At 37.2% G+C, this 12211-nt stretch overlaps 1 protein-coding gene and 1 long non-coding RNA gene across 2 annotated transcripts in view; one reads left to right on the top strand and one right to left on the bottom strand.

Moving 5' to 3' along the window:
* The window catches only part of LOC111864730 (mucin-5AC), a 62449-nt gene that overhangs the window by 43304 nt on the left and 6934 nt on the right, over positions 1-12211 (top strand). Inside the window, exons 5-11 of the mRNA XM_023852214.2 lie at positions 900-1074; positions 3915-4257; positions 5380-5645; positions 6228-6473; positions 6998-7147; positions 8196-8394; positions 10815-11034. Coding sequence (XP_023707982.1) covers positions 900-1074; positions 3915-4257; positions 5380-5645; positions 6228-6473; positions 6998-7147; positions 8196-8394; positions 10815-11034 — 1599 coding nt within the window. The remainder of the gene's footprint in view (positions 1-899; positions 1075-3914; positions 4258-5379; positions 5646-6227; positions 6474-6997; positions 7148-8195; positions 8395-10814; positions 11035-12211) is intronic.
* On the bottom strand, positions 8294-10941 carry LOC111864731. The gene is made up of 3 exons (XR_002842843.2): positions 10856-10941; positions 9597-9705; positions 8294-8380 (listed from the first exon to the last, which is right to left on the bottom strand). It is a non-coding gene; the product is annotated as an uncharacterized LOC111864731 (long non-coding RNA).

Genomic DNA, 12211 nt, shown 5'->3' with positions numbered 1-12211 from the left:
ATCACGATTAATCGAAAACCCGGTTAAGACAAATTTTATTCAAAGTAGTACTGTAATACTGTACCTTCATAATACTATAGGCCTACCTGTATTTAAATTTATTCAATCTCATTTTTATGTCATCTCATGGCCTATTTAATACTTTTTTACATTACACTGAAGCATGAATTAGTTATTTCAATCCCAGTGTTCAACAACATCCAACACTGTTTACGAATATTCGCACTTAACACTTACGAAAATGTAATATTGTCGTTTGCCTTTTCGCGGCATATTCCTTTTTACGGATATCCAAGCGAAGCCTACGTAATATTAGCTTGTCACTTAATAAACTGTCTTCACTCTCAAGACAGTCTAGTAAGGATTCCAAATGATTAAGAGCAGCACCATGTGATATTTTCTTACTAGCAGCACTGTTCACCTCTTCCTCATTCTCACTTTCTTCCCGCTCTTCTGGCTGCACCCCCACTGAACTTATGATTTCATCACTGCTTAACATTTGGAAGCTCGGCCCACACAAGTTTCTGTTGAATACTTAACACAACACGCTAACGCACTTGAAGATCAATAAAAAGAGACTAACTGGGGCGGTGTATTGAAATTTTCCACAAATCCTTGCATTCTTTCACCCCTATCCTTGAACACTGTGTTAGCATAACGGGACCAAAAAATGCAGAGCTCAGTTCACACTAGTGCGAAAATAGTGTTACAACTCACCATGTGAAAGAAAAGTGAATGAATATTAAACAACATATAAGCCTCAAAAAAACCCCGGTTAAGCCGCAAACCAGTTTATCCGCCCTGGATAATCGAGAGTTGAGTGTACTTGTACTTCTCCTATCTATCTAATACTAACCAAATAAAGATTATGATACAGTACTCTTGACACAATATTTCAGGACCATTTAGATTCCTTGGAGTAACTCCAAATGAAGAGAGTGCAGAAAAAGAAGTCAAGCATCATTCTAGCAGGGTCAGAGGGAGAGGTGATCAGGGCACTGCAACAATTTCTGCAGCAGCAGAAAATGCAGACACAGAAACAACTAGCAACCGACATGCACCTCACATACGCAGGTATAAAACAGCAGTGATGTTCTATATTTATTGCTGACAGAAATAAAATATTTAATGCTTCTGTATTTCACTTCATGTTACATGATCTTGAGCAGTTGCTGGATATTCAGATGATCAAGAAGTCCCATGCTTTTATAGAAGCCAAAGTTTCATCACCATATTTGACAGTGGATAATATCTTTTATTCTTTGTAAGTTATATAATGACATTTTCAGTGTCAAGATTATACCATGTCAGGTTACAGTATGACTGATGAATTGGAATGCATTTAGAAGGCAGCACTCAAGGCATAATCATGGTATTATCCCAGAATTTTCCTGATGGAACTGAGGAAAATTAAAACCCTCACTGGGGATAGTTGGTGTCCTGGTTAAGATTCAAACCAAGTACCTCCAAAATGTAAGTGTAGAACACTATCTCTAGACCAGCCTGCTTGATGGGACCATAACTTTTTCCAATCAAATACAGTCACATCTTTGTACCCTATTTCTCTAAGATCCATTTTAATATTATCGTTCACCTACATTAAAATCTCCTAAGTGCTCTCATTTCTTAGGATTTTCAAAACACATTCTACGCATTTCTCATTTCCTCCAATGTGACAGTATATATTCTGCCTGAACGTTTTTCAGTATCTGAGCAAGTATGTGAAGACCAAACTTTTGGACAAAGTGTTGCATCTGTGGCCAAGTAAATTGCACCAGCCCACAGAATTCCATCTGTGAAATAGGTTTAAATCAATCTTCAATTCACGGAGATAAATTTGCTTTTTCTCCTGACATAACTCCTAATAATTCCTTCCCTTACTCAACAACTCTTCAATAAACAGAAGATATTTCAGAAGACTTCAAAATACTGTCATGTGTTGGGTATGTCACGCGACAAATAACTTTACATGGGTCTCGGATTTAACGAATCTTTATTGGACACTCACACTTACACACCTTACAATTATCACCATTTGCACCACTTGCAGTGTCACTTGACTTCTGGTCCAGTAATCCAATGCGACATCTCAACTATCCTTGGCTGTGGTTGGATCTCAACTGTCTCTGGTGGTGGCTATCCCAAGATTGTCTCGTTCTCAATACTCAATACTCTGTACGTGTCATAAGCTCCGCTTATCGATACCAGACACCATTCCTCCAAGTTTCGTTTCTACTGTCCGCTGTTACGTAATAGGTGCAACGAACTCTCTGTAGTTCATTTTTTGGGGGGGGGGGCGTTCGTTGCTTCTGCACTGTCTACGCAACGGCTCCCTGGTCTTTGCGTTACCATGAAAGTGCCTATTCTAAACTCACGTGTTCGGCAATCCGTTGCCTCGGGAACCCTCCTTCGAAATGGTCTGTTTGTATTCGATTTGTCGCNTTTTTTTTTGGGGGGGGGGCGCGTTCGTTGCTTCTGCACTGTCTACACAACGGCTCCCTGTTCTTTGCGTTACCATGAAAGTGCCTATTCTAAACTCACGTGTTCGGCAATCCGTTGCCTCGGGAACCCTCCTTCGAAATGGTCTGTTTGTATTCGATTTGTCGCTGTTGGAACTCAACAATTTCCATTGTAGCTGTTGCTCGGCGATGGATGCAAGGTAACGCGTCACAATAGGTTTTGGTCATGGAAGCATCATAAGCAGAAGTAAATAAATTCAGGATGGGGCTATTTTAAGGAATTATTTTTTTCTAGAATTGACTAGAATAGATTAGAAGAGTGTGGGCATCACACCACCAAAGCACCATGACTAGTCATAACTTATTGTGCATCACCAATAATTAAACCATTAGTAACCCATAAATAAATGTCAATACTTTACTGACTATAGCTACAATTATCATTTAGGTTCAATGAGTAAGCTCTGAAATGACAACATCCAGTCTGTAGTCAAACAAGAGCAGTTCGGGGTGGCACCCTACAGTGAATCTGGTGAAGTCCACTAACTGAAATTAAGATTGCATGGTGTGTATGGGTTATAATAGGGCCGTAGTTACAATGACTCGCCCTCTCTCCTTCCCAAAATGCAAATGCAACCACTGCCCTGCCAGTTGTTAACATGCTTCTCCTCATCGCAACCCAGAAACCATGTCTAAAATCATGGCCTGTATGGGGAAACTAATGTTTCAGAGGAACACGGTGCTGTCATCTTTGGGGTTGACTCTGAAGAAAAAGACAGCATGTTCCTCAAGAACACTGCTATCTACTTAACAAGGGTACACGGTTCTTACATGTTGTTTAATTTCTGATCTCTGAGGTAGAACTGTCAGTCATTAAGTATGTGCATTTTATGAGCTGTATGTCTCTCAATTCTGCATTTAAAAATGAAAACTATCATTAAGTAACAATGAGAATAGCCTCATATCATGATTTATACCAATTTACTTAAACCTATAACTATCTGTTGGACCAATCTAGAACTTTTATTCCATGGACTACAGTCCTGATGGTAACTAAGCCCCAGAAAGAACTCACAATAGCACAAACATGTAATCATTTCATTAGGGTTTTGAGACCTACTGCAGGTGGGATTATAAGCTAACTTCTGCTGCAAATGCCCATTTATGTGACAATGCCTTGCCAATAGTTCTGTTCCGGATTTTTAACTGGTTCCTATTTAGTTGCAATAGTTCCCTACTTCTGTTTAGTAAGTACTGGAATACAAAGCTTCACATATTTTTGTCCAGTTATAGACTTAACAATATTCCAGATTTCTTACACTAATATTAAGTGCTGTTTTAAACAATAAGCCTTTGTTGCTAATAATATGATACCTCTATGAGAAACACTGCATACAAGTAGAAAAAGATTGTAGCTGCTAATTTCATAGTATGAAAATTTTATGTTATTTACAGACCATCTACATCATCTCTTCCTCCAGAGTCAGAGGAAGATGAAAAGCTTTTTGATGATGATGATACTGAAAGTATTCCTACAGATGAACTAAGAGGACCTGTCAGCCATGATAGGAGACCAGCCCCAGTTACTGAGAATCCAGAAACAGATTCCACAGCAGATAACACTGTCTCAACTACAGAGGAAGACATTGGATTAACAGCCGCTGTGATGGATAAAGCAGCATTGGATCTATATGCCATTTTTCAACAGGCACAAGATGAAAATGCCAGTAACTTTGTAGATGAGAATGCAACAGAGGGCAGACTTGAGGATGATGAAGTAAAGGAGAACACCACAGAGGTAAATAATGACTTCTTGGTATTCCAGTCTTAACCCTTAATATTATAACTTAGTATTTTTATAATAATTCATTTTTAACCAACTCCAGTACTATATTATTAAAGTGAACTATAGGAAAATTTATGCAAAATATTCAGTTTAATAGAATGCCTGTTAAGAAAATGAATTCCATTAAATTTCATTGAGTTTATCTAAATGACTCTCAAATTGAGCAATGCACATAAATCATGTAGTAAATAAAGCTTTTTTCTGATACCTTTATGTTGGATTATATTAAAAGTAAAGCAATCCCTATAAGAGGCCGTGGAGACCGATAGGATTGTGAGATGTCTAGGCTCCAACATTTTCTGGACAGTTGGCTAACAGATGTTGGTGTGGTGGTCAGGCTCACATACCAGCCGCACTTTACCCCCAGGAAGATTCCTGGTACTCATTTCTGTTAGACGATGAGTCAACCCCAGGGCCATAGGGAGGCTGGAAGATGTAGGTTAATTGAAAAATCCAGTGACCTCATCAAGAATCGAAACTGTGACCTTCCAGCCTGTAGTAGGGTGTCAATTATATTAAAAAATCTTACTATCACAGTTTATTAAAATTAGTTAAATCATACCGGTAATGGGGGGAACGTGGTAGCATAGTTGGTTGAGGCACAATGCTACAAGACATCTGTGAGCTGATTGTCTAGAAAATGTGGAAGCCTCAGCATCTCACAACCCTATGGGTCTCCACAGTCTGTTACAGGGACACCTTTTACTTTTTTTTTACATACTGGTAATTATCCTTTTTCTAAGTCCAAATTCCATGTGTCGTGTATATCAGCAGTCCATACTGGCAAATACATATAGACAAGACTTATGATCATCAGTAAAGTTTAGTATGGACCATAATTCATTCATGCGCATATGTGAACAATTCTATTGGATGCAGCTTTTACCTTAAAATTCACACTAGCTGAAATAAAAGTATTTTATCAGTCTCCTTAGATATGATGTCCAGGCAGAATGAGAAACATAGATATAAGATTCCTTGTGTGTCATGCAGTAAAAATACCACCTGGTGCAGATATAAGAGTTCCAGATGGAAAACAGAATTTATAAGTTTATCATCTTACATTATCATCAGGGCATTAGTACGACAGTTGCAGTCATTACGACAACCACCACTACCACAACAACAACCACAACTGAGGCACCCACAACTACCACAACTACAACGGAAGCACCTACAACTCAGGCTACTGGCAGTAATCGCTACAAGCCTAGAAGGATAGGCCATCGTGGACAGAATGGACAGAATAAGTACCGTCAAAATGGTGCATCTACATCCACAACAGAACCTGCCCCTGTAGAAACTAGCACCAGGGCAAAAGGTCGATTTGGTAACAACAGGTGAATCATTTAGCTGTAATTAGTGCAGTTCTGCACCACTGACAGTAATGTAATATTCCCAAATCCTTCTAACAAGTGAGCACAGGGCTGTGTGATAAGTCTTGGATTATTAATGACACTGTTTCAACTGCAGAAGTTATATATCTCTGGGTTGATAATGGTAAATTATGAATAGATAGGGTGGAAAGGAAATGGTCACGACTATTTCATGTTGGCATTAAAGTGTTTACCTGCAGAACCTGTGAAAAAACATGGAAAAATCTCTCAAAATCCAAGGCAAGAGTATTGCCAATCTCTATGGCAGAGGATCTGAATGAAAATATACTCCTGCTCGCAAATCTCTATTAGAAACATGAAAAGAAACAGCACTGAATCTAAACCTACCCTACTCTTTTTGTATTTTTGCACCTTGTGTGGTGAAGTGGTGAAGACTGCCATGATTCTTAGTGCTGAGGACTGGCTCTCAGATGTAATTATGGGTGCCAGTAGTGATGTTGTGGTGTTCATTAATAATTCTATTGTAGATCCATAAACACTCTTATTACAGCAGCTTTACCTGTTACTATGACTGTGTTATAACAGGACACCAGTTGGAGGTGGATCATTTGGACGACGTGGCCAACACAAGACAACATCAAAACCAGCAGAGGAAGAGGCTGTGAAAGAGGAGAGCAAGGAAGTGGTCTCAACAGCGCCTAAGAATAATGGTCTTCCTAGGACAAGATTTGGAACAACAAGAAGCACCAGGGTAACCAGCACAACTACTGCACCCCCTGATGTGGGTTCTACTTCAGGAACACATGCACAACGGCCTGCGTTTGCAGACAGGCATGTGGAATTACTTTCAGAAAATGGATTATTTGTTTGGTGTTAACAGTTATTTGTCAGTCACAAAATAATATTATAGCATTCAAATTGAACAGGGTAAAGAAGGATCGATAAAGGGAAGAGAACATTTTGGTCTAACGAGTAACTATATGCTTCTACTCAAGAACTGTGCCCCATGGAGCTTCTTATCAATACAGTGGGTATATTTCAGAACACAAGTAAAATAATTATATTAGGAAATAGACTGAAGTACTCTATTATGAATCCAGTTATGAGTCTGCTGACATGAGATATAGTTATCCATGATTCATAAATTTAGTTTAAAGAATGGTTTCAATGATAAGAAGTATTCCAGACTTGTGACTGACAAAATTATTGAATCATTATAAATCTGCATCCTGATCAGTTCCTCCCCTCTTCAAGTGGATTAAGGGGTTACCTAAGATCAGTATCAGAACAATAAATTTCATCCAAAACAGTTCAGAAAATACTTCAATCCTTATGTTTTACATTGTTTTATATAGATATAATACGAGGCGTCGTGGTGGACCCACTAGAGCAACATCAACACCATCTAGTGATGTAACCAAAGTAGACAACATAAGTACAGAAGATAACAGTGAACCAGCTGCAGTATCTGAACCATCAATTACCACTCCTAGGACAGCAGGAAGGTATGCATAACACTATTCATTTTATTTTAATTGTGTGCTCAGATTATTATGATTAATCCTGTTTTTACACATCTTTGGTTTCATTCACAGAAACATTTACTCTCTGCAGAACATGTTCGTGCAGTTCACTTACTTTCTTTAAAGACCCAGAAAAAGCACAAGCTACTAAATTACGAGAAGTAAGTTCAACTCCCTCAGCCTCATACATTACAACTCTTCACCAAGATTCATCACCAATCTCTGTTAATGGCCTCACTCTTGGAATGTCTTGAAATTGACTTCTACATACCTCCAACATTCTTCATTTGAGCATTTTATGGGATCTTCAGAAGAATTATTTATCAAGTTCCAGTATTGTAACAAATAAATAATAGCTTTCAATTTATTTCATTTTATTTAATCCCATACTTGTAAGGCAGAATACCTTTTCTATATTATGTTATTTACTTCTAAATAATGATGAAGAATGGAAATTATTAAATTTACCACAGAAAAATACCTGCTCAGGAATGTAACTCCCATTCTTAACATTATATGTCTGATTTCACATTTCAAGACTTATTACGTGAACACAACTGCTTTTTAAGTTGGGTTGTATGGGTATCTGAATAATAATAATAAATTAAATTTTACATTCTGAATCATCAGTCATAATAGGCAACTGCTAGAATAAAATTCCTCCTCATTCCTTCTATATTTGGTGTTAATCATAAACCAGATATTGGCCTCACAAGTTCATAAATCTTGATTCAAACCAATCAGATATTGATACAAAATCACACCTTTATGCCAGTTTAAATAAGATATAAAAGTCTGTGACGATATTATAGTAATACAATTATTGTTTCTGGACATTATCCATCATCTGTTTTTTATCTAAAACACATGACGTTTAGGCGACTGGATTCTGTGTCCATCTTCAGGTGGAGCCCACTCAGGCCAAATCATTGTCTTTTTAAATAAAAAACAGGATGATGGATAATGTCCAGAAACCCATTAGTTGTATTTATACTAGCCTGTTTAGCACACAACATACTGAATATTTTAGAGGTCGAATAAACATTGGTGGTGGTCCTCGACCACTTCGTCCTGGACCAAAAATCAATATTGGTGGTCGCCCAAGACCAGGTGTAGCCCCTGCTTCTGCTGCCATAACACAAGCTGCTCCCACTGAGTCCGATCAAGAAGGAAATGAGCAAGCAAGTCATCCAACAACAGCTGATGATACACAGTCTGAGGCACAGGAAGTAAGTAACACAGAGATTATATTCAAAATTTCTTTCATGTGTAATTTTTACCCTGCATTATCATGGCAAAACTCATACTTAAAAGAATATCTGTACTAAGTAATTCTTCAACCAACATGCGCTAATTTTAGTTTCAAAATACATAACATTCATATTCCACTGACATGGGACAGTTATTCTTCTAAAATATTCAATATTTGCTTTACAAAGCTTATACAGAACACGTTTGAAACATTACATTTTATGTAATTACCAATCAACAATACACATTTCCATTCTCCTTCATTTCTTCTCAGACTTACAGCCTGGGAGATTTTACTATGATCATGTGGATATTCTGGGCCCAAGAATTTCTTTATTCCTTATGCAAGTGTTTCATTTTTGTTGTTTCCCGTGAACACATCTTTCAGGTACACCACTGTTAACACTCTATGATGTGTGATCCAAATACATTTACTATATAACAAATCTAAATTTTCGTTCTTATAACCAAACCAGTATGTGGCAACATGGTATGATTGACTACCATGCCATCAGAACTAAAAATCAATCAAATGAATAAACTTGGTTTCCATGCTGACAGCAGATATGGCTACTAGTTTCAGGTGATGTTCAATATTTATTATGTTCTCTTTTTATTGCATAATGTAGAAGATTAAGAGAAATAGAGAATTTAGATATTTCTTTTTATTGCTAGTAAGGTGGGACTAAGTCCCTTGTACTGAGGCCACTTCTGGCCTATCGTACCAGCCCCAGATGTTAGGTGAGGGTGATTGTAGAGCAATTGGTGGAATGAAGATTGGCAGAGGAAACCGAAGTACTCGGACAAAACCTGCCCCATCGCCACTGTGTCCACCACAAATCCCACTTGACCAGACCCGGGATCGAAACCGGGCCGCCGCGGTGGGAAGCCAGCGACTAACCACTTGAGCTATGGCCATCAGAATTTAGATAACACTAAAACTAATAAAAACACTGTACTGTACAACTAGGGTGACTAGTTTCTTATTTCATACTGATCTGTCACATGTTTTAGTTAAAAACATAATACAGCAATATTTCAATTAAATTGCTGAAAATATTTCAAATCAATAAAATATAAAAGAACTGAGTACGATAAAGCTGTCCCTGTGCTTATTTAATTAAGTCCTATGCCATGAAGACATATGGTGAAGTGGAGGTATAGCATCACCTTTCTTTACCTTTGCACTAGATGTAGGTGAGCGGCCAGCTTAACACCACTGCAGCTTTACGTCCAGGGAAAGAGCCCCCAGTACCCATTGGCTAGGAAGCTCAGAATCAGTCTGCATGCTGCAGAGGAGAGAAAAATCTTACACTGTACAGAATTGAAACTGGGCCATCCAGCCCGTAGCCTAACGCTATAATGAGCTATAAGAATAAGTCACCTATAAAGAAAGTGAAAACTGACCAACATCCATTATCATTAAAATTAGTAGTACTTGGTAACATTGGCTGCATACAAACAGTCCAAGTGCATCTGACTTGTAAGCTTGCATTACATGATCAAATTTCCAATAAAATAACTCAGTTTCTCACTGTCATATTCTTTTCTATCATGTTTTCTACCACATCCACAACACCTAAGTTATATTTATTAAAGGAAGAAAAATATCAAGCTACACCTGTGTCCAATCCCCATGAGATGAATGCATCCTTGGAACAATATAGCACCAGATGGTAGACTTAATGCTCTACCTGCTTCACTGTGGAGAAAACGTGTTCAGTAGCAAAAGGATAAGAGATTACAAGAGCAATAGAGCTGTTTCAGATGTGGCAGCCAAAATAAACACCTTTGTCCCTGCCAGGAATAGGATTCATTCCATCCAGCCTGAAGACCATCATGTTACTGACTGGGCTATCCCAAATTAAATGAATGTGTACGATATCCCAAGCATGAAGTTGTGATTTTCAATCACAATGACCTTTTGAAACTAAACATAATAAATTCAAGTACAATATAATCCCTTTCCAGGGAAACTGTGCCAGCAGAAACATGGTTACTAAAGTAAACATGTGTCACCATGACTGGTTGCATAATTGTATATTTCTTCACATTTACTGAACATTGGTTTCTTTCATATGCTGTGACATATTATACAGTTAGCCTGGAATTTGAATTTTTCAGCATTCAATTTCACACAACATGCATTATCTTATTTGCGGGAGACATGGAAAGCTAACAGAATTTTGGTAAGGAAACCTCCTGATAAATGACCACTTGGAAGACCAAGGAGGTGGGAGGGGAATATTAATAAAATGGCTCTTAAGGAGATGAGTTATGAGCAGGAGAGTTGGTAGGAACTAGCATAAGATAATATCCAATGAAGGAGTCTGGCATGTCAGTTGTCAGTTTAATATTATTTGAGATTTAATAGCGAGTTTAATTTTCCCTCTTACAGCAACAAGAAACTGTAACAACACCAATTCCTGATGCACTCACACGTTTACGCAGTCGTCCAAGGTTACACATTACTGGAGCAGTGAAAACCACTGCTGCACCTGCAACAAACAGCAATAGCCGCCGTCACTTGGTGTCTTCATTACTTCCAAAGAGACGCCCCCTCCACCCCACTCCAGAGACTAAGGAACCTGAGACAGCTGAAACTCATGATTCTGATGGTAATGGCTTCTATTCTACAGAGCAGTCCATTAGTTTCACTTTCACTTTATTTTAAATTCCATAGATCCTTTTCAGGTGACGCATGCCATAGGATATAGAATATGTCAAAATACATAAACACATACATGAAAACAATGAACTCATCAATATGCAATACAATCACAATACAAAATTTGTACATAAAATATTCAAATATGATCAAATTTATGCAGATATATGATTATCATTGTCACCATCATAAATCAATACAAAAGACTTATTCATAATATAGAAGTTTGATGCAATTATTTTGATCACATAACTACAAATACTTAATTTAACAGTCCAAATATAGTACATTTCATTAGGATTTAAAAATTAGAATATACAATAAAAATTCAGTGTATACAATCAGTCATTTCATAGCAAGAACCTTAAATTTTGAGAACTATTTATTATCATATTCCTCTACCTGATAAAAGGAAATGAGCTGTGAGTAAACCATTCATGACCATCTTAATTGTATACAGTCATATGTTATTTAAAACAGATGGGTCTATTACAGTACCATATTACCATAAAATTTATACCCTTAAATGCCAAGTGACTAGTCAGTGGGTAATACATCATGTGTAAAGTCAACCTAACAAACAATTCAAGAGAATATCTGGATTTGTCTTCTTTATATTGAAAGTATTCGTTTATAGAGTAAAAGGAATGATGACGTAAAAACCTCTTTAATGTAAATTTAAAGCTTTTCTCATCATTGACCAAAATCTTTATTGATCGTGGAAGATGACTGAACACTTTAATACCTGTTATATAGGCTCCTTTATTAAATTTTGAAGTATTCACACTAGGTACATGTAAATTACCTTGGGATCTATTTGTATATTCTTGAATCTTGTTAGTAAAGTTAAATAAATGTTTATTATTAATTATATATAAAAGTAGTGAGTATATATACTGAGAATATAACATATTTTCAATTTCTTGAAAATATCCCTGCAAGAATCTCTAGGTTTACTGTTCGTTATGATTCTAATAATTTTCTTTTGTAAGATGAACACTTTCGTGTCATGTGAGGAGCCACCCCAGAAGATATACCATAACTCACGATGCAGANTATAGGCTCCTTTATTAAATTTTGAAGTATTCACACTAGGTACATGTAAATTACCTTGGGATCTATTTGTA

This window comes from Cryptotermes secundus, unplaced genomic scaffold (assembly GCF_002891405.2).
Source record: "Cryptotermes secundus unplaced genomic scaffold, Csec_1.0 scaffold724, whole genome shotgun sequence".
Lineage (NCBI taxonomy): Eukaryota > Metazoa > Arthropoda > Insecta > Blattodea > Kalotermitidae > Cryptotermes > Cryptotermes secundus.
The sequence above is the reverse complement of the archived record's forward strand: the minus strand, read 5'-3'. Positions and strand labels throughout refer to the sequence as shown.